Raw genomic sequence first — 27,579 nt, forward strand, 5'->3', positions numbered from 1 at the left:
ATTGTCTTGACTCCTGAGAATCTCTTGTCTGGATGTTTCCATGCGGATTCCAGAATGTCGTCAAAGTCAGCGTGAGAGCTGAACCTTTGAGGTGCTGGCTTAGTACGATGAAAGGATACTCCTGGATTGACATCCGAAGATCCTGGGTCCTCCAAATGAAAGGTGTCTCTTATGGCAGTCACCAATGAGTTCACCGTAGCAATTGAGTCCGAGCGGTCCTCTGGGTCAGATGCAGGTTCGGAAGCCTCGTTCACTAGTTCACCAGGGGAATGTGAGTGAGTAGAGGCAGTCCTGGAGGGGGGCGATCCAGACCGGGTACGCGGCTCAGGCGTGGCAGAGCGGCGACTCCGAGTACGTCCTCTGGAAGAGCGACGTTTGTGCCCAGATGATAGGGAGAAACGCTCACGGCTATCCGAAGACTCAATGGAAGAGTCAGACGAGGCACCCCTAGCACGCTTGTGAGAGAGTGAAGTACGAGGAGACGAAGAACAGGCCCTCTCAGAGGTCCTGTGCCGGGAAGACCCCTTCAAGGCGGACACCATTTCCCGGGAGGCCTCAGTCACCGAACGGGAGACTTGGGTCAAGTTAGCCATATACTGGGTTAGGGAAGAAACCCAAGCCGGAGGGGCGGCTGAACCCACTGGGACCGAAAGGGCATCAGGGGACACTAGGGGGTCTGGGGGAGCAGCGAAGCAGGCAGAGCAAGCGGCTCAGCGGAGCCGGGCATCTTGTTATGACAGTACTTACAGGTATAGTAAGTCACTGAACTCCCAGGTTTCTGATTAGAGGGAGGAACAGCCCTGGGTACGGACATAATGGGGTAAAAAAGAAGACAGGCACTTTCTCACCCAGATCTGTGTCCCCTGTAAGCTGCAGTGAGGAGAACTAGCTCCGTGCAGCCAGAGAGACCGAACAAGCCAGCCAATAAGCAGGGAGAGGCGTGCCTGGAACAAGGCACCCAGTAACCGACTCCTACCCAGAAAATCTCGCCCACTGCGCTGATAGGATGCGGCTTCGCACCTCTGAGAGCTCCCAGCCCAGTGGGCGGAGCTCCAGACGGCCGAAGAAGAACTGTCATGGCGCCCGCTCCTTGTCCCGAGCGCACCTCCTAGCTGTATATGCGCTCGGGGGAACAGAGCGGGCGCCCAGAACGCCGGCAGCGGCTGCCGGCGAAAGTGAATGTAAGCCGGCGCAGAAGCGCCCGGCTTGTAACAGCGCCAGCATAAGAAGGAAGCCGGTGCTGAAAGCGCCCGACCCGAAGCAGCGTCGCGGCTGACAGCCGCATATAAGGCACTGAGTAGTGCACCAACACACACATATTAAAGAGCTTTATACCACACACACACACATATTAAAGAGCTTTATACCACATAAAAATATGCCCCCTCATGTCGCTGCTCCCCCAGCATAAGTGCAGCCCCTGAAAATCAAGCCCCATACACTGAAGGTGGGCCAACACAGGGGTCTCCAGAGGTTGCGAGTCCATACCTATGGAAAAAAGGGGGAAGTACTTACCTCAGTCAGAAGAACTTACCTAATGAGTCTTCAGTGAAGTCTTTAAGTCAGCTTTGTTGTCCCTGCATCACGCCTGGCTGCTATGCGCGAGCGAGGCAAGCAGAGAAAAAAGGGGGACCCGGACCCATGAGGTACCACCCAGACGCTGACCGTTGGCGAGAGGGGGTTAACAGCGCATATACGCAATGTCTGTGCCCCCTTACTCGCAATGGGGAAACAGTGAACCGCAGTTCCTGAGTCCCCACCTGAAAACGGAAAAGAAAGGGAATAAAAAAACTAACACGTCCCTATACTAGTAAAATAAAAAACAGAAGACCTGGACTGGAGAATCCAGCCCCTGTCCACCTCCTTCAGACATTAGCTTAAACTGACTAGCTCAGAGCCTGAAGGCGGGTATATCCTGCTGGGAGGAGCTGACTTTTTTTTTATTACCATAGTGTCACACCTCCTAGAGACAGTAAGATACACCCATGGTCTGTGTCCCCCAATGGAGCCGATAGAGATAACTGCATTTTAGTGAAAAGAAAAAAAATTTCATTTACACATATGAATTTAACAAAAAGACGTCAAACACCTGTGGGGTGTTAAGGCTCACTGTACCCCTTTTTTTTGCTGTTATGGAACCATAGGGACTTCCTAAATGCGACATGCCCCCTAAAAACCATTTCAGCTAAATTCACTCTCCAAAATCCCATTGTCGCTCCTTCGCTTCTGAGCCCTCTAGTGCACCCACAGAGCACTTTACGTTCACATATCAGGTATTTCCTTACTCAAGAGAAATTGGATTGCACATTTTGGGGGGCATTTTCTCCTTTTACCCCTTATAAAAATTCTAAAACTGGGTCTACAAGAACATGTTAGTGTAAAAAATGGAGATTTTGAATATTCTCCTTTTTGCTGCTATTCCTGTGAAACACCTAAAGGGTTACATTCTGGGTTACAAACATACATACATACATACATACAGGGTTACAAACATTCTGAATATCATTTTGCATACTTTGAGGGGTGCAGTTTTTATAATGGGGTCATTTATGGGGTATTTCTAATATGAAGACCCCTCAAATCCACTTCCAAACTGAACTGGTCCCTGAAAAATTCCGATTTTGAAAATTTTGTGAAAAATTGGAAAATTGCTGCTGAACTTTGAAGCCCTCTGATGTCTTCCAAAAGTGAAACATGTCAACTTTATGATGCAAACATAAAGTAGACATATTGTATGTGTGAATCAATATATAATTTATTTGGAATGTCTATTTTCCTCACAAGCAGAGAGCTTTAAAGTTAGAAAAATTCAACATTTTCAAATTTTTCATGAAATTTTGGAATTTTTCACCAAAAAATTATGCAAGTATCGACGAAATTTACCACTATGATAAAGTAAAATATGTCACAAAAAATAATCTCGGAATCAAATTCATAAGTAAAAGCATCCCAGAGTTATTAATGCTTACAGTGACAGTGGTCAGATGTGCAAAAAAATGCTCTGGTCCTTAAGGCCAAAATGACCTCGGTCCTTAAGGGGTTAAACAAATTGTGGAAAAATACCTCCCCATCCTTAAAGTGACACAGCTTTACAAAGTGTGGATAAGACCCATGTAAGAGTGGCTTCTAGACGAGGGCCTTCTTTAGAGACCACACTATCCCCAAGTCTATTCTTAGATGGTAGCAAAAAAATAAAAAAATAATTCAACTTGGTTATACCACCCAGGTACCTGGAGATGCGGACATAGGCAGTGTGTTACCTGCACCCACATATTGGTTTCAAATTATTTTGAGTCTTACAGCACAGATAAGCGTTTTTATAATAAAAATTATGTTCACTGCAACACTGCATCAGTTACGGTATTTATCTAGCTTCCTGTCGTACATGTCGCTGACAATATGTGGGTTGTACTTCGAACCCCCTCAAAACACACATTAGACGACATATTTTTGATGTCAGAAACAGTCAACTGAATGTTTCCGCCCTATCCAGACATTTCTGAGACAGATATCATGAGGAGAATTGAGAGGGTAACCAACAACATTAGAGGAGGAGATCTGAAATGCAAGTTATTTCATAGAGAATCCTATTGGATATTTGTATTAAATATGAGGGAACCGAATGGTATGATTCAGAGGCATGATCTGATTCTCACATATTAAATATGGGCATTTTCTATACGATAATATCTTCTTACCCTATATAGATATTTATAAAGTTCCCATGGGTTTTCTGAATTATATTCATATTTATATTATTTCTCATTTTACCTCCTATTGATAGCCTCTTATTGTTACTTGATTCATATATATATATATATATATATATATATATATATATATATATATATACACCGTATTTATCGGCGTATAACACGCACTTTTTAGGCTAAAATGTTTAGCCTAAAGTCTGTGTGCGTGTTATACGCCGATACACCCCCAGGAAAGGCAGGGGGACAGAGGCCGTCGCTGCCCGCTTCTCTCCCCCTGCCTTTCCTGGGGTCTAGAGCGCTGCTGTCGGCCCTTTTCACCCCCTGGTTATCGGCGCCGCTGCCCGTTCTGTCCCCCTGACTATCGGTGCCGGCGCCGATAGCCAGGGAGAGAGAAGCGGCGCCGACAGCCAGGGGGAGAGAAGGGGCAGCGGCACCCATTGCCGGCGCCGCTGCCCCGTTGCCTCCCCCCATCCCCGGTGGCATAATTACCTGAGTCGGGTCCGCGCTGCTTCAGGCCTCCGTCGTGCGTCCCCGGCGTCGTTGCTATGCGCTGAACGGCGCGGCGCATGACGTCAGAGCGCTGTGCCATGCATAGCAACGACGCTGGGGATGCACGACGGAGGCCTGGAGCAGCGCGGACCCGACTCAGGTAATTATGCCACCGGGGATGGGGGGAGGCAACGGGGCAGCGGCGCCGGCAATGGGTGCCGCTGCCCCTTCTCTCCCCCTGGCTGTCGGCGCCGCTTCTCTCCCCCTGGCTATCGGCGCCCGCACCGATAGTCAGGGGGACAGAACGGGCAGCGGCGCCGATAACCAGGGGGTGAAAAGGGCCAACAGCAGCGCTCTAGACCCCAGGAAAGGCAGGGGGAGGGAAGCGGGCAGCGACGGCCTCTCTCCCCCTGCCTTTCCTGGGGGTATATCGGGGTATACACGCGCACACACGCACCCTCATTTTATCATGGATATTTGGGTAAAAAACTTTTTTTACCCAAATATCCTTGGTAAAATGAGGGTGCGTGTTATAGGCCGGTGCGTGGTATACCCCGATAAATACGGTATATATATATATATATATATATATATTTAGTTGGTCTAAGGCCCCTCATCTCAGCCAAGCCAGTTCACCCTGCTCTGTACTGACGAGGGGCAAGTACCCCGAAACAGTTGTCTGCAGATGGGTACTCTTTCCTTCTGGAGAGAGAGTTCTGGCTTGGCATTAATCCCGATTAGCTTTTTATATTCCATAACTGGAGCTAAGCTGATACCAGGGAACATCGCCTGAAAAGTTGATGTAATGAGCTGATTTGCATATTCTCCTATATATATTTTGATATTTATGGTTACCCTAATCATGGTTTTTTGATATTTGAAACCAGTCTCCAGTTTTTATATGTGTCTTTTACTAATGTGATGTCATTCACACATGATTGTTTGTAGACTATATAAGCTTTTTTCTCTTGTGTGTATGTTATGCCATGATTAAGGATCCACATTGATCTGAAAAAAAAGGTGTTATGTCCTATGTATGTCCATTGATCCGTGAATAAAGAGTACCTGATTGTACCTGATTTACTTCATATAGCGCACTGGATATTTTTTTCTGTATATCTGCTATACGGTCTAGGAGCGCTGCCGGCCAGTACGAGCACAGGTGATTTGAAGTCTGCAGTGGTTAGCTGTCGATTGTTCCTGATCCAGAAGCACAAGTAAATCCCACAGTTTCCTTGTCCCCTATCCAAACCCAGGTGGCATTTTTAATTACACAACCTTGTCTCCGCCAGGACCATTTTCAGGCACTTAGCAGACTGCAACAATTTCTTGTCCTGCCTGGTCGACAGATTTAGTGCTAATAGAGCATTTATGGCAAGCTAGCTTCGGCAACCTATGAGTGTGCAGGTCTTCATGCCTAGCTTCAGTGTCTGTGCCACAGGAAGCCATATTGGGCCTGTATGCCTCCATACTCAACTGTATATTATCTTGTATCCAGGCTAAAAGCAGGCAAACAGGGTACTAGAGCCTCTTTTTAATTGTACAATTTTCAATTTTAATTTTCCCCAATAAATGTGTTCATCACACTAATATTGTACTCACAAATAATAAGCATTAAATTCACATACATAAAATTTCATTTGAGTTCTCACCTTCTTGGTATATTTTTCATCAATGAGTGTATATTGAAAACTGACAGACTTACATATTATATAAATGCTGAATGTCCTACCTCATCCCACCATAAAAAGTAATTGTAAAACAGAATGATAAAAAAATATAGGAATGTTAATATACTGACTATACTGTTTACCTAGTCATAGATTATCATAAGTGTATTTCATAATTGGCACATACAGTGGATATAAAAAGTCTATACACCCTTGTTCAAATGCCAGGTTCTTGTGATGTCAAAGAATGAGACAAAGATAATTCATGTCAGAACTTTTTTTTCACCTTGTAATGTGATCAATGTAAAAATTGTAAAACAAACTGAAATATTTGAGAGGGAAGGAAAATAAATAACACACTATAACTTGGTTGCATAAGTGTGCACACCTTTAAAGTAATACTTTGTTGAAGCACCTTTTGATTTTATTTCAGCAAGCAGTCTTTTTGGGCAGGAGTCAATCTTGTCATTGGAATGTTTGCTAACTCTTCCTGCAAAAATACTTCAAATCAGTCAGATCACCGCACTCTTCAGATCACATACAGATGTTCAATTGGATTAAGGTCTTTGCTATGGCTGGGCCATTCCTTTGGGTCTTTGTTGTGCTGAAAGGTAAATTTCCTCTTCATCTTCACCCTGACTAAGGCCCTGATTCCAGCAGGGAAAAAAACAGCCCCAAAGCATGATGCTGCCACCACCATGCCTCACTGTGCATATGGTGTTTTTAGGGTGATGTGCAGAGTTGTTTTTACATCAAAAATGCCTTTTGGAATTATAGCCAAAAAGTTCAATCTTGATTTCATAAGACCATAACACATTTTCCCAAGTGTTTTTGTGGGACTTGATGTTTGTTTTTGCAAACAGCCGGGCTTTGGTGTTTTTCTCTGTAAGAAAAAGCTGCTTACTTGCCACTCTGTTCCATTCATATAAAAAGAGATTTGTGTGACATGTAGCACACTGCCAGTACTTGACAGAATTTCATTCAGGTACTTTAACGTTGAGGTAGGCCTCTTGGAAGCATTTTTTTCTCGTCTTTTCATCAATTTTGGAGAAATCTTCAGTTCTTGATATCTCTGTTCTATATTTTCTCCACTTGATGACTATCTTTTCTGTTCCATGGTACATCTGACGCTTAAAAACGCCTATGCACCCTTCTCCTGACTGATAACTTTCAACAATGAGATCCTACTGATGCTTTGGAAGCTCTCTGTTGCTCCAAAATCCAACTAAGAAAATGTCATCAAAATCCTACTAGATTTTGTGATTATTCACTTTTAATTATGGCAGGTGTGTTATGACTTTTTTTTAAAATGAGTTTGAATGTGACTGGGTAATTTTGAACACAACCACATCCACAGTTGTAGGAGAATGTGCACACTTATGCAAACAGGATATGGTGAGGTGTTTTTTTTACTTTTTCCCCCCTCAAAGCTTTCAGTTAGTCTTGCAATTGAATTGCTCACATTTAAGGTCACATAAAAGGTGGAAAAAGCTGTGACGCGATTTATCTTTGTCTCATTCTTTAACGTCTCAAGAACCTAACGTTTTAACAGAGGTATGTAGAATTTCTATATTCATTTTAGCTATTTAAAAACAGTTTTTTTTCTCTATATTTTGCAGCATAAAATGTATCTTACCAAATTGACTGGCCAGGTGATGGTGAGAATCCAAGGATAAGCCATAAATTTCTTAAACTGCAGGCCAGTTTCCTAAGAAAATGAAACAATGTCAGCTTCATAATAAAACAATCTTTTATAATCAAGTCAGTGCTTCCAGAACAGTTTTATTTTTTAATCTATGAAGCATTCTACCCAGATAGGGCCTACTTTAAAATTTAAAATGCTCTGGGACTTTGCCTTGGGCTTCTGTGGCTGTTGCCTATTCCTTAATGCCATCTTTAGTGGCCTCCGCTGAGCCCCCATTGAGACTCTCTCTGTCCTTAGCGGATGTACCAAGGTTTCCAAGTCTATGGTGGTCATGCTAGGGTGTTAGCCAGAGCAGTCTCTACCTGGCTGTTTTGAGAGCAGGGCACTCCCTTTGACAGACCTCCTTCATGGGAGATCCCACAAATTGATTAGATCTATCAGTTCTGACCACAACTTAATTTTAACCCCATCTACCTCCTAGTGTCCTGTGAAAGTGTGCCTGGCCAAATGCTCATGCAACCAATAACTACATAAGTATTCCTGACTTACCATTTAGTAAATAGAGGAAGATGCTACTGTCCCTGCTCCTTATTCATGGTGCTCTACAGTTATAGTGTAGAGTGACATGGAAATGATGAAATGGAGTATGGACACCTGTCAAAGAACAGTGTCCATACTCCTTGTAAAGCACACTGCGCTAATAGCTTAGCGTGCTTTGCGCTATATATATATATATATATATATATATATATATATATATATATATATATATATATATTGTACCAACTATAAGGTTGGCACTGGCTACATTTGTATCTTTCCCAGTCACGCATGTGTTTTTAATGGTGGAGGAGGGGCGGTTGGTTTGCTGACAGACTGCTCTGGCTCTTTTTTCATGAGAAAGAGGATAAGTTAAAAACTAACTACTTGATCCTCTCCACTCTTGTTTTTGGTTCTTTTTGGCATTTCTCCAGCTAGTGCTCTTTATCCAGGATCAATAAAATAATAATTCCTTTAGATCACACCATTACAAATTTGTGGCTTTACTGTTTGAGTTGGCAACTGGATTTTTCTTCACTCTTGGAGCATCATAGCCATCCTGTACTGGACAACTTCATAATCAAGGTTCTGTCCCAGTCAGCCATTCTGAATAGTTTTCAAATCAACATGGACACCTTATTTCCCTACTGGGTTATTAGCCACCCCAGGTCTTACACTCAAGGTCATCATCTAGATCCAACACAATTGACAATAGAAAGATATTAAGTAACAAAAAATCCAATCCAAGATGACTGCAAGTTAGACAAAAAAGAAAAAAATTGTGATTGTTTTTTTTTTTTTCACCTCATCAAATTCTTCTGTCAGCTTCTGCATTATATTTCTGTTTTTCACATTCTGAAACAGCTCTGCCGTTACCACCCCTGTGCAAATAAAAATAAAAAAGGCTTTCAAGTATATGAAAGACAAATCTGTATGTAACATTATATTGAGCATATGCCTAAAATATGAAATGAAGAAGTTCTAAGGACATAGTAAGTTACAATGTGTTCAGTAAAACAAATCTAATTCCTGAAACGTGAGCCCAAGGAACTCACAAACGATCTTTCACTCTGAATTCTTTTAGTGTATAGTATATCTGCAAATGTCCCAGGTGGGGGAAACATATAAATAGTATACTACAATCCCACTTGACAAAGTATGTATGTTTAACAACATAAAATACCATGTCTGCCCACCCAAGTGGTTATAGGGTGAGTAAGTCATATTAAATACCAAGTATAAATAACAAGGATTAGTCTGGCCATAAAACTGTTGTTGTTCTACTTTTGATTTAAAAAATACAGTATAAGACTTCACATATTTAATTCATTTTAATATAAATACAGAGAGACCTCTTTTAAACAACCACCTACAATTGCACATAAAAAGTGGAGGGGGGGGGGGGTCTTCTCAAATAAGGCATAATAAATGTAAATCTTTTGGAGAGAATTCACTGTACACTAAACAAATAAAATCAAATTAAGGAAAACACTAATCAACAAAGATAATTATTTCTACACTAAGGCTGCTTTCACACTATGAGCATTCATCCGTTATTAAACGTCGGTTTTCTGTGTAAAAACGGATGTTTAATAACGGATGAAATAACGTGTGCTAACGGCTGGAAAGGTCCAGTCCAGCCATGTCCTTCTTATATACATGTGCCCATAATTGAACACAATACTCTATATGTGGTCTGACAAATGATTTATACTGAGGCAAAACTATGTTCTTGTAACAAGCCTCTATGCCACTCTTAATACATCCCATGACTTTGTTAACCTTGGCTGCAGCTGCCTGGCAATAATCACTACAGTTGAGTTTACTGTCCACCAGTACCCCAAAGTGCTTTTCGGTATAAGTTTTACCAATTTTTTTAGCACATAATTGTAAATTTGTTTTTTTTACTGTCCAAGCATACGCTTACATTTATCCACATTAAATTTAATTTCCAATGCCTGTGCCCAAGCCTCCCGCCTACCCAGATCCCTCTGTAGTATTATGTTATCCTCCTCTGTGGTGTTCACCCTACCCAGTTTGGTGTCATCTGCAAACATTGAAATTCTACTTTGTAATCCCTATACAAGGTCATTAATAAACATATTGAAAAGAAGTGGACCCATTACTGACCCCTGTGGTACCCAGTTGTAACTGTCACACAACCAGATTAAGGTCCATTGATATCCACCCTTTGCTTTCTATCACTGAGCAAGTGGCTAACCTATTTACATATATCCTCCCCTTATCCCAGAATCCTCATTGTATGTACTAACCTATTGTATGGCACAGTATCAAATGTTCAGTAAGAAGTCCAGTTATACAAGATTAACAGCTTCACCCTGGTCAAATCTATAACTAACCTCATAGAAAAGGACCAATCCCGCATAAACCCATGTTGGTGCAGTGTTAAAATTTTTAGCATTTTCGTTTTTTCCTCCTCGCCTTCTAAAAATCTAAACTTTTTTTTTATATTTTCATCCACAGACCCATATGGGGGCTTGTTTATTGCATCACCAATTTTACTTGAAATGACATCATTCATTTGGAGAAATGTTATTTGGGGTCATCTGAAGGCAATTGTCTATGCTGTGAAGATACGAGATGTGCAGCACCTGAAACTATGGATACTGGAAGCCTGTACTAGCATTTCTCCTGCGGTGTTGCTATCAGTGTGTGAAGAGTGGGAGAAGAGGGTTGCATTGACAATCCAACACAATGGGCAGCACATTGAACACATTTTATAAGAGGTCAGAAACTTATAAATAAGTCATGAAAGAATAAAGTTACATTAAAACCAAGCACATCATTGTTTTTCTTGTGAAATTCCCAATAAGTTTGATGTGTCACATGACCCTCTTCCTATTGAAAAAACTAAAGTTGGATTCAAAATGACCGCCATGGTCACCACCCATATTGAAAAGTCCCCCCCCCCACATATACTAATGTGCCACAAACAGGAAGTTAATATCACCAACCATTCCCATTTTATTAAGGTGTATCCATATAAATGACCCACCCTGTACAATTGGTCCTGCAATTAAAATAAGGAGGAAAAAAACTAAAGTACAAAAACTAAATAAATAACCTAATGAAGAACTTATGTACTATTTTGGTTGAAATTATTTTGTGTACCAGGACTAGTGGATTTTCATGAGGGACAAATATTTATTTATTTATTTATTTTTCCACACCTCAGTTGCAAGTGCAGCAATATGCATCCTTAAATGGCTCTTCAAATCAGTATTTTAAATCAAATCAGCATTTAAAAAAAAAATAAAATAAAAAAAAAATCGACTAATGCAATTACCTTGACATCCTGAACACTGAATATAGAAATTAATAAGGTCAAGCAGAGCTGCATCCCTGTCCTCTTGATAGGCTTCAATCCAGTCATCTACAACAGACTAAAGGAGAACCATGACCCATGTTACACCTACTAAGTACAAGACAGTCAGAAAGTTTTCAGACCCTTTTTTTTACATTTTGTTAAGTTGTAGCATTGTGGTAAAATAAAAATCTATTTTTCCCCCATCATACTGCATGCAATACTCCATGTGAAAATTTATTTAAGATGGAAAAAAAACCAAAAATAAATAAAAACAGATCATTTGCTGTAACACTTAAAGTGAAGCCTCTGGGGGCCTCTCATTTCTCTTGATCATCTCTGAGATGTTTCTACACCTTGATTGGAGTCACCAGTGGTAAATTCGGTGATTGGACATGATTTTGAAAGACACTCCCCTGTCTATATAAGGTCTCACAGCTGACAATGTATATCAGAGCAAAACCAAGACATGTAGGAATAACTGTATGAATAGCTCAGACACAAGATTGTGTGGAGCCACAGATCTGGAGAAGAATAAGATACATTTCCCCAAAGCAAAGGGGCCACCATAGTTCTTAAATGGAAGTAGTGAAGAACAACCAGGAATCTTCCTAAAGCTTGCCGCCCCATCAAACTAAGTAATCGGGGGAGAAGGGTCTCGGTAAGAGAGATGACCAAGAACCCAATGGTCACTTTACTGGCTTAGCTCCAAAGATCCTAGGGGCTCTTTTATGTCTCCTCTGTCATTACCTTCAAAAAGGTTTTTCAAGCACTTTGGTAGAGTACTGAGATCATTCAACTGGCAGTAAACATCCTTGGCTTCGATGTGATCTTCTTTTGGTGCCCAAGCACCAAGGTGGACTAGCAGCTCCACATATGGTTAATTACTTTCTTGCCTCACAAGTAGCATATGCACACTAGTGGATTGACATTGATCTCTCTAACACAGCTACTGCTCTAGCTGGGACTCTCTTGGGCTCATGTGAAGGCCTTAGCAAAGCTTTGTATAGATTCTTTGCTGCTTTCTCTCTTCTGGCCCTATCAAAACAGTGGCTGGAGTATGGTCCATGGTGTGCAAATGGTTTCCTAGCTTTTTTTTATATCCCCTAGAACCCCTCTATGGGGAAATGTCAAATTACCTCACATTTCGTCCTTGCCTACTGCCAGTTTCTGGGGAGGCATAAGGTGAAATTTGTGTTACACCTATTCTGTGAAGATCAAGCTTTTTTTATCTTTTGAGACTATGCAGACTAGGTAAGCCACCCGTTGCACTGCCTTCTTTTATTATTTGCAATTGCGACATGCTGTGCAGTGACAGTTTTGTACCTTTGCAGGTCATAGCTGCTAGGCTCCACAGACCTATCCAAGCCACTTACTCAGACCAATTTACAGCTACAACAAATTGGGCCTAGTCCATTTGCCAAAGCCTATATAAAATGGGCGGAGGTCTTACCCCTGATCATTGGTAGGAGGTGGAGAAAACGTGCTATAGGACAATTCGTGCCAGGGATTTATTAATTCAGTATAGATTTCTTCTCCAATTGTACTTCAGGCCTGCAAAGTTGTAAGAGAATTGGGGTCCTTGCAACAGATGCCTGCTTTAGATGCTTGGTTGAGGTGGGTACATTTCTTCATGCCATAAGGGGTTGTTCTGGAGGGTACTAGCACTGAAATCCGCATATGCAGGGCTGGTGCAAGGATTTTTGCCACGCTAGGCAAAAGCTAATAGTGCCACCCCCTTGACCCAGTCCATTGATGCCCCACTGTATAAGGAGGATGGTGATAGGCAAATGATCCCAGAGATGGCGCTTCTTCAGAGTAAAAAGATTTATTCCAAGATAAATAGCATAACACAAGTAAGATAGCACATCTTGAGAAAGGGTCCGCTTTGGACCTGAAACGCGTTGAACGGGCTTACTTGTTTTATGCTATTTATCTTGGAATAAATCTGTTTACTCTGGAGAAGCAACATCACTGGGATTATCTACCTATTACCGTCCTCCTTATACAGTGTGTATAGCAGAAGCTCCTGAAGCTTTCAGGCCTGCCCAGGGCTGCTGACCAATGGCCATTTAACTACATGCTGATTTCGGTGTTTTGCTCTTAGCGCAACAGCCTTCGGTAAGAGTGAATTGCTTAATTTATTGTCTTCCTGAGCTGATATTGCAATAATGCACTAGGACTGAGTCCCAGATTGTTTTATTTTTATTTCAATACAATTGTAGCCCCGCTGTCACACACCCCCTCCCCATGTAATCTCCTTACTCTTAGGGTGACACACTGTAACAAACCTCCTCCTCATGTAATATCTCCATACTATTGAGGTGAAACACTGGGGGGGGGGGGGGGGTAAGACGGATGTTATGAGGTGCAAGGGCTGTCAGGATGCTGGATGGACCTCAGAGAGGAGTGCTGCATGCAGTGGTGCTGCGCTCCTCTTGCAGACTGAAAAATGCTAATTATTATGGTATCGGTGGAGGTGTATAGGGTGTGCGCTGTCAGGATGTCAGTTCGGTGGGAGTGGTGCTAACTGTGAGCGGTTGGTTCCGATGTTGGCTGTATAAGTTTTTTGCAGTGGGCAGAGCAGCACCCCCCTCAAGACGGCGCCCTAGGTGGCTGCCTATTTTGCCTGTAGGCAGAACCAGCCCTGTGCATATGTATCAAATACGCATGCATCAAATCAGCGTATACGCTACGTGTGACTCTGCCCTTATTCTCACACAGATGTGCTTGTTAATGACGTTGTTATCAGTCTGCACAGATGCCTCCTCAATAGGTTTACCGTTTTGTACATGGAAGGTCACAGCTATGTCTAAAAAGGACACTGAACCACTCCCCCTCCATGGCTAGGTGGTTGCAGTTGGTCAATAGGTATGCTGCCCACCTAATAAACAGTCCATGTTTATTAGCCGGAAATGCCCTAAAAAGTTTGATAACATGTGTATGTCGTGACTTGTCTAAGAGGCCTCTGTTAATGACACCTATCGGGCTGCTCCTAGTACTTAAATTGGTTCCAGCTTGATCTTTGATGTGGGGGAGGAAGGGGTGCTGGCTTGTTTAAGTGTGCGTGGTGCTCTCAAATGTTTGTACAGTGACTTACTAAGAACAGCTGGACTTTGTGTTTATGTATTTCCACAGTTTTTGATTTTGTATTTCTTGTATTTATTGCATTTGTGAACTGTTCTAAAATAGATGCTAAAGGTTTCAGTTCTATTTGCACCGGCAACCACTGTTGCATCGCAAACTGATATGTTATATGAAGCAACAGTGCATCCAATATCAGATCTTCTGAACTTACCTGTATTGCTCTTTTTCCAATGCTGATAACCTCAAACAACGTCACAGCTTCAGTAACCTCCCCATTTGATAAGCGGCTATCCCTGCTACGCCTAGAGGAATTTCTGCGGGAGAGATTTTCAGACTGTCTTCGACCTCTCTTTACCTATTTTGAAATAATCAAAGTAATGACAAAGTGTGGAAAACCCTGCAACCAGTCAAGTACACAGATATTTTAAATGGATTCACAAGTTAAAATGCACTAGATTTATTGCCTGATAAACATCCCACTAAAGTACAAACCCTAAGTCAAAGAATATCATCCACTTTCCTGTGCATTAGTGCTGCATTGAGTGTGATCTTTTTTTTTTTTTTTTTTTTTTTTACATATGGCTTATTTTGTTGCAAATAAGAAGAATGCAAATGACAAAATAAGAAATATTTGTACTATGACTATAGTGTAGGAGATTTAAAAGAAGCATCTGAAAACACACCTTGGTGACTACTTCATATAAAAAATTTCCTTAAAGAGTACCTGTCATCAAATACCACTTTTAATATAGTGTTCCTTGTGTAATTAGCAGACACTTTCCCATGTATAGGTTTAAAATGTAATAGAAAAAATGGCCACTAGGTGGCTCTGTTCTGTTCCCTGCCACAATTAATACAGTGAGTTTGGTCTCATCCTGGCCTGGCACGAGTACGAACTCGGGAAGTGTTTCTCTGCACTGAGCTTGATTGACAGCTGCACAGAAAGTGAAAGCTCCACAGATTCTCACAGAAAGCAACACAGACTGACAGCTGAAGGAGAGCCTCACTGATAGCAACACAGACTGAAACATGCACAGGGCTTGAGGTCTTTTATTCATCAAAGCACTGCAACCATGTGAGGGCAGAAGTGGTCCCCCAGCAGGCATGACATCACTGAATCCTGCTGGGGGAAATGTCAACTTTCTACTGCTGAAGAATTGCACTGAAGGGAAATTGCACTGATGTGAGCAAGAAGAATGGTAAGATACACAGCTCTGCAATTTTTTTTAAGGGTGGGAGGAGTATTAAGAGTAGTTAGGGAACATAGCCTGAGTTAGTTTAGAACAGTTTACTATCATAACTAAAATACGAAGGCCTCAATATAGTTATTGATAAAGGCAGTGGCTAATATCATACATAGCACTGAAAAATTTGTACTGCCAACATATTTTCACAGTAAGACAAAATATTATGTTTTATTTATGTTTAACGGGGTTCTCCACCATAAGGTGATTTTAGTACGTACCAGCCAGACAGTAATGGACATGCTTAGGAAGGATCTGCGCTTGTCTTGGGGCTAAATGGCTATGTTGTGAGATTACCATAACACTGTGGCTAGCTTTTTGTGAACCGGTATTTCCTATTTGAGTTTCCTTCTTTGCCTACAAATCCCATAATTTAATTTTCCTCCCTCCCACACATCAGCCACCCAACCCATTGAAACATGAATGAGCTGCATCCATTCAAAAGACCAGTGTTTTGCAATCAGGGTGCCTACAGCTGTGGCAAAGATACAATTAGTTGCAGATTGATCTCTCTCCCACCAAGCGATCGCTCCACCCACTAAAGCAAACAGGCTCTCTGTCATCAGTTGACTAGTGATGACAGGTCTCAACCGCATTGCAACCTGGGAAAAATCTGAGATTACAGTCATTTTGTATGCGGTTAAAAATAAATATTGGGGTGAAAACCCACATAAGAATTGTGAGACCACTGTCACACTCAGGTACGACACTATATTATGAACTACGCTAACTATACAGCCTTTGTAGCATAGGTAGCATAGTCAAATAAATAAAAAATCCTGGTATACCCTTTAAATACAGACATGGACAGAATTGTTGGTACCCGTCGAAAAAAAACAACAACTTGAAATTGATTAAAGTAATGATAAATAACAGTTTACTGAAACTGAGGGGAGATTTATCAACTTCTGTGTAGAGGAAGTGTGGTGCAGTTGCCCATAGCAACCGATCAAATAGCTTCTTTTATTTTTCATAGTAACGACAGGGTGGGCTTCTGGTTCAGGAATTGATCGGCGCTGACCGGGATAAGGACACCAACAAGGTAGTATACCTTAAAGGAATGATTTATTGTAGATAATGCAATGCGTTTCACCACGCATGCGTGGCGAAACGCGTTGCATTATCTACAATAAATCCCTCCTTTAAGGTATACTACCTTGTTGGTGTCCTTATCCCGGTCAGCGCCGATCAATTCCTGAACCAGAAGCCCACCCTGTCGTTACTGTTCACATCAGGAAGGCTGCATATTCCGGATTACTTATCCACGCAATCTCCATTGTTGTGTATGGGCTACACAACTATATCGGGTGAGTGGTGATTTTTCCCCCATTCCTTCCACATTGAAGAGAATTTACTCCACAAGGAGCGCCTCCGCCTCTTCTCTTTTTATTTTTCATAGGCCTTTTTGAAAATGAAAGAAGCAACCTGATTGGTTGCTATGGGCAACTTCACCACTCTTCCGCTACACAGGTTTTGATAAATCTCCATATAACTAGGTCATAAAAGCTTCTGTTAATACATTTCGGACATTGAGTCATTAGTCATTTTATGGCTTAGTCATTTTATGATTCACTGTATATATATATATATATATATATATATAAATATATATACACACACACACATATCTACAGTCATGGCCGTAAATGTTGGCACTCCTGAAATTTTTCAAGTAAATGAAGTATTTCTCACAGAAAAGGATTGCAGTAACACATGTTTTCCTATACACATGTTCAATCCCTTGGTATGTATTGGAACTAAACCAAAAGAGGGAGGAAAAAAAGAAAATTGCACTTAAAGGAGTACTATGATACAGAAAAAAATGTCACCATCGCATAGGTTCTTTAAATACCTCTCAATAGAGTTGCTGATCTCCTGAATCGGTCCGGCAGTTCTCCCGCTGCAGCCCGCGGTAATTTGGCTTACTTCCGGGTACTGTACGTCTGAATCTGACGTCAGCAATCACGTTACCCAGAATTCATTGCGCCTATCCTTTTGCCCACAAGCCCTCCCTCACTCTTTCTCCCCACCCCTAATAATATTCATCACTACGCCCCTCTCTGCCTCCTCCAATAATGTAACAATTGCTGCAGCCGGATCACGCTGGCTACAGCTATGTGAGGCTGGGTTCACACTACGTTTTTCAACTAAGGTTCCCGCATACGTTTTCTATCAAAAACCGTATGGGGAAAAAAACGGATGGAACAGTATGGGAAAAAGTAAACCGTATGGGTTTTTAAACAGTATACTGTTTTTAAAAGTGCATACTGTTCCGTCCGTTTTTGTAGAAAAAAAACCCATACGTTTTTGAAAATTTTGTCCATTTTTAATGGGAGGGGTCTTGGGTGGGGACTTTAGGATTCAAATGCGCATGTGCAAAGTAAAAACGTATACGTTTTTCCCGTATGGAACCGTATACATGTGCGTTTCCCATTGACGTCCATGTTAAAAAAAACGTATGCAGTTGCAGTACGGTTTTTAAACCGGAGTCAAAACCGTGGTTGACCACGATTTTGTCTCCGGTTTAAAAACCGTACTGCAACCGCATACGCTTTTTTTAACATGGACGTCAATGGGAAACGCACATGTATACGGTTCCATACGGGAAAAACGTACACGTTTTTACTTTGCACATGCGCATTTGAATCCTAAAGTCCCCACCCAAGACCCCTCCCATTAAAAATGGACAAAATTTTCAAAAACGTATGGGTTTTTTTTCTACAAAAACGGACGGAACAGTATGCACTTTTAAAAACAGTATACTGTTTAAAAACCCATACGGTTTACTTTTTCCCATACTGTTCCATCCGTTTTTTTCCCCATACGGTTTTTGATAGAAAACGTATGCGGGAACCTTAGTTGAAAAACGTAGTGTGAACCCAGCCTTAGCCTACTCTGCTCACATCGCTGTAGCACACGTGTACCGGAGAATAGCTATTAGCTATTTACATGCATAAAATGACTTTTAAACACACTTTTCTAATGGAATAGGTACGGTTTCCATTTGCTCCTATTGGGGTGTGCGCATGCGAGTATAATATGTTAGCTGCGTAACGCGCTGTGTGAATATAACTGATAGTTACGGCGGCGTAACTATCAGTTATATTACTGGTTGAACGTAATCACATGCCAGGTCCGAGGATGCTGGTTACTGCGCATGCGCGCAACTCGGTTCATGATAGGAGGGAGGCTGCAGAGGCATTTACTCAGCCGAGCGAATGTCGGCTGAGTAAACGAGGGGGCTGTTGAATATTCAACTGGGGGAGTGACCGAATCGCATTTGTGGGGCCGGCTAAATGCGGGGAGGAACAAAGGATTGATGACGTTTCGTTTCAAAGATGGCTGCGGACGGCCAGATAGTGCAGAACGAAAGTCATCATTCACTGGGTGAGGCTGCACTTCCGGTTTGGCTAGAAAACATGGATTCATTCATGGAATGCTACTGAGGTAATTGACAAAATTATATAACTTGGGGAATCAGTGATAATGGCAGGTAAAAGTTTTGGTTAAGAGTACTCCTTTAATGTCACACCAAACTCCAAAAATGAGCTGGACAAAATTATTGGCACCCGTAACTTAATATTTGGTCCTCAACCATATTTCACTGTAGGTACTGTGTTCTTTTCTTTGTAGGCCTCATTCCGTTTTCGGTAAAAACAGTAGAATGATGTGCTTTACCAAAAAGCTCTATCTTGGTCTCATCTGTCCACAAGATGTTTTCCCAGAATGATTTTGGCTTACTCTAGTTCATTTTGGCAAAATGTAGTCACGCTTTTTTATGTTTCTGTGTCAGCAGTGGGGTTTTCCTGGGTCTATTGCCATAGCGTTCTCATTTCATTTAAATGTGGACCGATAGTTTGCTCTGACACTGATGCTCTCTGAGCCTGCAGGACAGCTTGAATATCTTTGGAACTTGTTTGTAGCTGCTTATCCGCCAGCTGGACTATCCTGCATTGACATCTTTCATAAATTTTTCTCTTCTGCCCATGCCCAGAGAGATTAGCTACAGTGACATGGGTTGCAAACTTCTTGATAATGTTGCGCACTGTGGACAAAGGCAAATCTAGATCTCTGGAGATGGACTTGTAACCTTGAGATTGTTGATATTTTTCCACAATTTTGGTTCTCAAGTCCTCATACAGTTCTCTTGTCCTCTTTCTGTTGCCCATGCTTAATGTGGCACACACTTCTCTCCTTTTTCATCTGCTTTCAGGTGTGATTTTTATATTGCTCACACCTGTTACTTGCCCCAGGTGAGTTTAAAGGAGCATCACATGCTGGAAACAATCTCATTTTTCCACAATTTTGAAAGGGCCCATTTTTGTCCAGCCCATTTTTGGAGTTTGGTGTGACATTGGGTGTATTTATTAATATTAGCTGTGCGTAGTAATTTTTTACCTCGGTTTTTCCTGCGGTGTTTTTCACGGACGTGTGCCAAATTTATCAACTGTCGCACATCCGTTAATAACTTTGGCGCAAATTCCGAAACTAACAGACCACAGCGTCTTCCAGTCAGAAATGGCCGCCATTTCTCCCGCGCTGCTAGCAGGCTTGCCAGTCGTCTTTTCAGCTTTCTTTGTGGTAAGATATCCTTGTGTTTTTCTGCAGTAAGGTTTTAAGCATCATTTGGAGCAATTAGTTTGGTTATTGATCAACTATAGGGCTTAATTGGGGGACATTCCCAACCCTTTCATATTTCAGGATCGCAATCTTTCATAGAAAAGCCCCGAATTTGCGTAAACTAATGTTAAGGTCAATTACAATACTAAGCTTGAAATGTGTAGATATAACAGGCTTTTTAAGAAGAAGAATAGGGGTCCGGTTGCAATGGTATAGATTTAGAATATTTCCGAGGTGTATTTTATCATGGCGTTGAGATGCGCCTCGTTAGCGGTATTAGTGAACAATTTTGCGACAAAGAGTAAAAGGCGCAAATAGTAAATTCCCGTCCACTGCAGCTAAAGTAGCTATGCCGCGTAAGAATAAGAATCGATGTTAAAAACAGTGGAAAACGTTTGTCGCACCAAAAGTGGCAAAAAAATATTGGCGCACGTGTTAAGCGACAAACAACTGTCAAAAAACAGGGGTAAAACCAATGATAAATACCTCTAATTATGTCTAATTAGCTTTTTTTCCTCCCATTTTTGGTTTAGTTCCACTAAACATTTGCATAGCGAAACATGTTGTTAGGATTCGGCAGGCTGGATGTGGATCCTCTGTGTCAGCGAGGGATTGGCGTGGACCGTGTCGGTGGACCGGTTCTAGGTTGCTACTGGTATTCACCAGAGCCCGCCGCAAAGCGGGATGGTCTTGCTGCGGCGGTAGCAACCAGGTCGTATCCTTCGGCAACGGCTCAACCTCGCTGACTGCTGAGAAGGCGTGGGACAGAAGGACTAGACAGAGGCAAGGTCAGACGTAGCAGAAGGTCGGGGCAGGCGGCAAGGTTCGTAGTCAATGGAGATAGCAAGAGGTCAGGAACACTGGTAAGGCAAACACTGTAAACGCTTTCACTAGGCACAAGGGCAACAAGATCCGGCAAGGAAGGGAAGGGGAAGTGAGGTTATATAGACAGGTGCACAGGTGGAAGCTAATCAGACTGATTGGGCCAGGCACCAATCATTGGTGCACTGGCCCTTTAAATCCAGGACGTGACAGCCGGGGACCGGGACAGGTGAGTGACTTGGGATGCGATTCGCGAGCGGGCGCGTCCCGCTATGCGAATCGCATCCCCGCCGGCAGTGTCAGTGCAGCGCTCCCGGTCAGCGGGTCTGACCGGAGCGCTGCAGAGAGAGGAACACCGCGAGCACTCCGGGGAGGAGCAGGGACCCGGAGCGCTCGGCGTAACACATGTGTTACTGCAATCCATGTGTTGCTGCAAAATGGGAATGGTTGGTGATATTAACTTCCTGCTTGTGGCACATTAGTATATGTGAGGAGGGAAACTTTTCAAGATGGGTGGTGACCATAGCGGCCATTTTGAAGTTGGCCATTTTGAATCCAACTTTTGTTTTTTCAATAGGAAGAGGGTCATGTGACATATCAAACTTATTGGGAATTTCACAAGAAAAACAATGATGTGCTTGGTTTTAACGTAATTTTATTCTTTCGAGTTATTTACAAGTTTCTGATCACTTATAAAATGTGTTCAATGTGCTGCCCATTGTGTTGGATTGTCAATGCAACCCTCTTCTCCCACTCTTCACACACTGATAGCAACACCGCAGGAGAAATGCTAGCACAGGCTTCCAGTATCTGTAGTTTCAGGTGCTGCACATCTCGTATCTTCACAGCATAGACAATTGCCTTCAGATGACCCCAAAGATAGAAGTCTAAGGGTGTCAGACCTTGGCGGCCATTCAACTTGCCCATGACGACCAATCCACTTTCCAGGAAACTGTTCATCTAGGAATGCTCGGACCTGACACCCATAATGTGGTAGTGCACCATCTTGCTGGAAAAACTCAGGGAACGTGCCAGTTTCAGTGCATAAAGAGGGAAACACAACATTATGTAACAATTTTGCATATCCAGTGGCCTTGAGGTTTCCATTGATGTAGAATGCCCCCACTATCTTTGTACCCCATATACCACACCATTCCATCAATTTTTGTGTTCCAACAGTCTTGTGTTCCAACAGTGCGTTAGTGTCAGACCAATAGCGGTTGTTTTGTTTGTTAACTTCACCATTCACATAAAAGTTTACCTCATCACTGAACAAAATCTTCTGCTTAAACTGAGGGTCCTGTTCCAATTTTAGTTTTGCCCATTCTGCAGCACCTGAAACTATGGATACTGGAAGCCTGTGCTAGCATTTCTCCTGCGGTGTTGCTATCAGTGTGTGAAGAGTGGGAGAAGAGAGTTGCATTGACAATCCAACACAATGGGCAGCACATTGAACACATTTTATAAGTGGTAAGTAACTTGTAAATAACTCATGAAAGAATAAAGTTATGTTAAAACCAAGCACATTGTTGATTTTCTTGTGAAATTCCCAATAAGTTTGATGTGTCACATGACCCTCTTCCTATTGAAAAAAACAAAAGTTAGATTCAAAATGGCCGACTACAAAATGGCCGCTATGGTCACAACCCATCTTGAAAAGTTTTCCCCCCCACATATACTAATGTGCCACAAACATGAAGTTAATATCACCAACCATTCCCATTTTATTAAGGTGTATCCATATAAATGGCCCACCCTGTGTATACATATATATATATATATATATATATATATATATATATATATATATATACACACACACATATATACAAACACTAACTGAGTACCTGGCGTTGCCCGGGTTTTCCTTCCTAATCCTTGTTGGGAGGAAAATCAACAAAGGAGGAAGCTTTTAACCCCTTAAGGACCCAGCCATTTTACACCTCAGGACCCGGCCATTTTTTGCAATTCTGACCACTGTCACTTTAAACATTAATAACTCTGGAATGCTTTTAGTTATCATTCTGATTCCGAGATTGTTTTTTCGTGACATATTCTACTTTAACATAGTGGTAAAATTTTGTGGTATCTTGCATCCTTTCTTGGTGAAAAATCCCAAAATTTTATGAAAAATTTGAAAATTTTGCATTTTTTTAACTTTGAAGCTCTCTGCTTGTAAGGAAAATGGATATTCCAAAAAATGTTTTTTTTATTCACATATACAATATGTCTATTTTATGTTTGCATCATAAAATTTACGTGTTTTTACTTTTGGAAGTCACCAGAGGGCTTCAAAGTTCAGCAGCAATTTTCCAATTTTTCACAAAATTTCCAAACTCACAATTTTTCATGGACCAGTTCAGGTTTGAAGTGGATTTGAAGGGTCTTCATATTAGAAATACCCCACAAATGACCCCATTATAAAAACTGCAACCCCCAAAGTATTCAAAATGACATTCAGTCCGCGTTTTAACCCTTTAGGTGTTTCACAGGAATAACAGCAAAGTGAAGGAGAAATTTCACAATCTCCATTTTTTACACTCGCATGTTCTTGTAGACCCAATTTTTGAATTTTTACAAGGGGAAAAAGGAGAAAATGTATACTTATATTTGTAGCCCAATTTCTCTCGAGTAAGCACATACCTCATATGTCTATGTAAAGTGTTCGGCGGGCGCAGTAGAGGGCTCAGAAGCGAAGGAGCGACAAGGGGATTTTGGAGAGTATGTTTTTTTGAAATGGTTTTTGGGAGGCATGTTGCATTTAGGAAGCCCCTATGGTGCCAGAACAGCAAAAATCCCCCACATGGCATACCATTTTGGAAACTAGACCCCTTGAGGTACGTAACAAGGAATAAAGTGAGCCTTAATACCCCACAGGGGTTTCACGACTTTTGCATATGTAAAAAAATAAAAATAAAATTTCACTAAAATGTGTGTTTCCCCCCAAATTTCAAATTTTTGCAAGGGTTAATAGCAGAAAATACCCCCAAACATTGTAACCCCATCTCTTCTGAGTATGAAGGTACCCCATAAGTTGACCTGAGGTGTACTATGGGTGAACTACAATGCTCAGAAGAGAAGGAGTCATATTTGGCTTTTTGAGAGCAAATTTTGCTCGGGGGCATGTCGCATTTAGGAAGCCCCTATGGTGCCAGGACAGCAAAAAAAAAAACGCATGGCATACCATTTTGGAAACTAGACCCCTTGTGGAACGTAACAAGAAATAAAGTGAGCCTTAATACCCCACAGGGGTTTCACGACTTTTGCATACGTAAAAAAAAAATAAAAAAAAAATAACTAAAATGTGTGTTTCCCCCCATATTCACATTTTTGCAAGGGTTAATAGCAGAAAATACCCCCCAAAATTTGTAACCACATCTCTTCTGAGTATGGAGGTACCCCATAAGTTCACCTGAAGTGCACTACGGGCGAACTACAATGCTCAGAAGAGAAGGAGTCATATTTGGCTTTTTGAGAGCAAATTTTGCTCGGGGGGCATGTCGCATTTAGGAAGCCCATATGGTGCCAGGACAGCAAAATAACCCCCACATGGCATACCATTTTGGAAACTAGACCCCTTGAGGAACGTAACAAGGCATAAAATGAGCATTTACCCCCCACTGGTATCTGTCATATCTTTGGAACAGTGGGCTGTACAACATTTTTAATTTGCACAGCCAACTCTTCCAAAGATCTATCAGACACCTGTGGGGTGTAAATTCTCACTGCACCCCTCATTACATTCCGTGAGGGGTGTAGTTTCCGAAATGGGGTCACATGTGGGGTTTTGTTTTTTTTGCGTTTGCCAAAACCGCTGTAACAATCAGCCACCCCTGTGCAAATCACCTCAAATGTACATGGCGCACTCTCCCTTATGGGCCTTGTTGTGCGCCCCCAGAACACTTTAAGCCTACATATGGGGTATCTCCGTACTCGGGAGAAATTGCGTTACAAATTTTGTGGGGCTTTTTTCCCCTTTACCTCTTGTCAAAATGAAAAGTATAGGGCAACACCAGCATGTTAGTGTAAAAAGTTTATTTTTTTACACTAACATGCTGGTGTAGACCCCAACTTCACCTTTTCATAAGGGGTGAAAGGAGAAAAAGACCCCCAAGATTTGTTAGTCAATTTCTCCCGAGTACGGCGATACCCCATATGTGACCCTAAACTGTTGCCTTGAAATACGACAGGGCTCCGAAGTGAGAGCGCCATGCACATTTGAGGCCTGAATTAGGGATTTGCATAGGGGTGGACATAGGGGTATTCTACGCCAGTGATTCCCAAACAGGGTGCCTCCAGCTGTTGCAAAACTCCCAGCATGCCTGGACAGTCAATGGCTGTCTGGCAATACTGGGAGTTGTTGTTTTGCAACAGCTGGAGGCTCCATTTTGGAAAGAGTTGCGTACCAGGCGTTTTTCATTTTTATTGGGGAGGGAGGGGGGCTGTGTAGGGGTATGTGTATATGTAGTGTTTTTTACTTTTTATTTTATTTTGTGGTAGTGCAGTGTAGTGTTTTTAAGGTACAGTCACACGGGCGGGGGGTTACAGCGAGTTTGAGCTGCCGCGCAAAATTTGCTGCATCGCAAACTTGCAGCCCGATACTCACTGTAAGCCCCCTGCCCATGTGAATGTACCCTGTACATTCACAGGGGGGGGACCTCCAGCTGTTGCAAAACTACTACTCCCAGCATGCCTGAGAATGTTTGGGAGTTGTGGTTTTGCAACAGCTGGAGGCACACGGGTTGGGAAACACTGAGTTAGGAAACAATGTTTCCCAAGCAGTGAGCCTCCAGCTGTTGCAAAGCCACAACTCCCAAACATTCTCAGGCATGCTGGGAGTAGTAGTTCGGCAACATCTTTAGAGCCAGATGTTGCCGAACTACAACTCCCAGCATGCTTGGAGTTGTAGTTTTGCAACATCTGGAGGACTACAGTTTGCAGACCACTAATACAGTGGTTCCCAATCTGTGCCCTTCCAGATGTTGCAAAACTACAACTCCCAGTATGCCAAAACTGTCCAGGCATGCTGGGAGTTGTAGTTCTGCAACATCTGAAGGGCCAGATGTTACAGAACTACAACTCCCAGCATGCCTGGACAGTAAGGGCATGCTGAGAATGTGTAGTTTTGCAACATCTGGAAGGGCACAGTGGTCTCCAAACTGTGGACCTCCAGATGTTGCAAAACTGCAACTCCCAGCATGCCCAGACGCCAAGGGCTGTCTGGGCATGCTGGGAGTTGTAGTTTACAGGGTCCTATTACAGCAATGCACGTCGCTTTACGGCGACGTGCATTGCTGTAAAGGGCCCGACCGCGGCTGAAGATCTACTCACCTGTCGCCGCCGCCGCCATCTTCCTCGCCGGGATCCGGGTCTTCAGGGACGAGGTAAGTACCGGGGCCGGTCACCAGCACTCCCCCGTCCCCCGCTGCGTCCTCCGGTCTTCCTCCCGTCCTCTCCGGACTTTCAGGGGCCGGGCAGGACGGGAGGAAGTAACCGCCCTCCCCCCTGCGATTGGTCGGTTAACTAACCGACAGATCGCAGGGAATAGGAGGAGGTGGCAGGCTTGCCACCTCGCTCCTATACTCCAGCATGGTCCTGGCTGTCTGTGACAGCCGGGATCATGCGAAATTACCGGGTGGTCGGGTCCCAGAGACCCGATCAGCCCGGTATCGCCGCAGATCGCAAGGGCGATTTCCCTTGCGATTTTCGGCGATCGCCGACATGGGGGGCCCCCCTCGGTGTTTGCCCTGGATGCCTGCTGAAGGATTTCAGCAGGCATCCGGTTCCGATCTCTGCCCGGCGAGCGGCAGAGACCGGTAAACGCCATGACGTATGCATACGTCATGGGTCCTGAAGAGGTTAACTTCTTATCCCGTCCCCATATCCTGTCCTCATGTCCCGTCCCCATATCCTGTCCTCATGTCCCAGCCTCATGTCCCATCCTCATATCCTGGTGGGACTGATTTGTGATGAAGATATTGTAAGCCGAAAATAGAAGGGGACAACGCTTTGTGGGACTGGGCATGATTTGCAAGCCAGACCGATGCACAAAAAGGGTAGATAATAAAAGGGTAGGCTTAAACATTGGGGGTGTCTGTGAGATGGGGTGTGGCTTGCAAGACTCATTCACCAGGAGAAGCAGAGCTTGTGGAGTAAGGTACTGGAAGTCCCATATACTTGTAAGGGACTTGAAACAAAAACTGATCTGAAGGGTTAATTTAACTATAATATATATTATATATTTTTATTTGACATATAAGTAATATGTGTACCAGGTATTACTGAAATATCTCCAGCCGTACGTAAGTTATGCGGGAACATACATTTCCTGTAGTTTTGCATGGGTCTTTAAACAGAAACCCTGACCTTCACAAATAAGTGTAGTTAAGGTTACATTAGCAATCCTATATTTTTTGTGGACATA

The 27,579-nt window shown here is 42.6% G+C and overlaps 1 protein-coding gene across 5 annotated transcripts in view; it reads right to left on the bottom strand.

Annotated features, from left to right (window-relative positions):
* The window catches only part of LOC130355561 (cohesin subunit SA-2-like), a 192,291-nt gene that overhangs the window by 92,961 nt on the left and 71,751 nt on the right, over positions 1–27,579 (bottom strand). For all 5 annotated transcript variants that reach the window (XR_008888580.1, XM_056555846.1, XM_056555844.1 and 2 more), the window contains 4 exons: positions 14,681–14,824; positions 11,365–11,461; positions 8,862–8,938; positions 7,509–7,580 (listed from right to left, as the gene is read on the bottom strand). Coding sequence is in view for 4 of the 5 variants with exons in the window: in XM_056555846.1 (XP_056411821.1) it covers positions 7,509–7,580; positions 8,862–8,938; positions 11,365–11,461; positions 14,681–14,824 (390 nt within the window). In the remaining variant the exon portion in view is untranslated. The remainder of the gene's footprint in view (positions 1–7,508; positions 7,581–8,861; positions 8,939–11,364; positions 11,462–14,680; positions 14,825–27,579) is intronic.

This window comes from Hyla sarda, chromosome 2 (assembly GCF_029499605.1).
Source record: "Hyla sarda isolate aHylSar1 chromosome 2, aHylSar1.hap1, whole genome shotgun sequence".
Classification (NCBI taxonomy): domain Eukaryota; kingdom Metazoa; phylum Chordata; class Amphibia; order Anura; family Hylidae; genus Hyla; species Hyla sarda.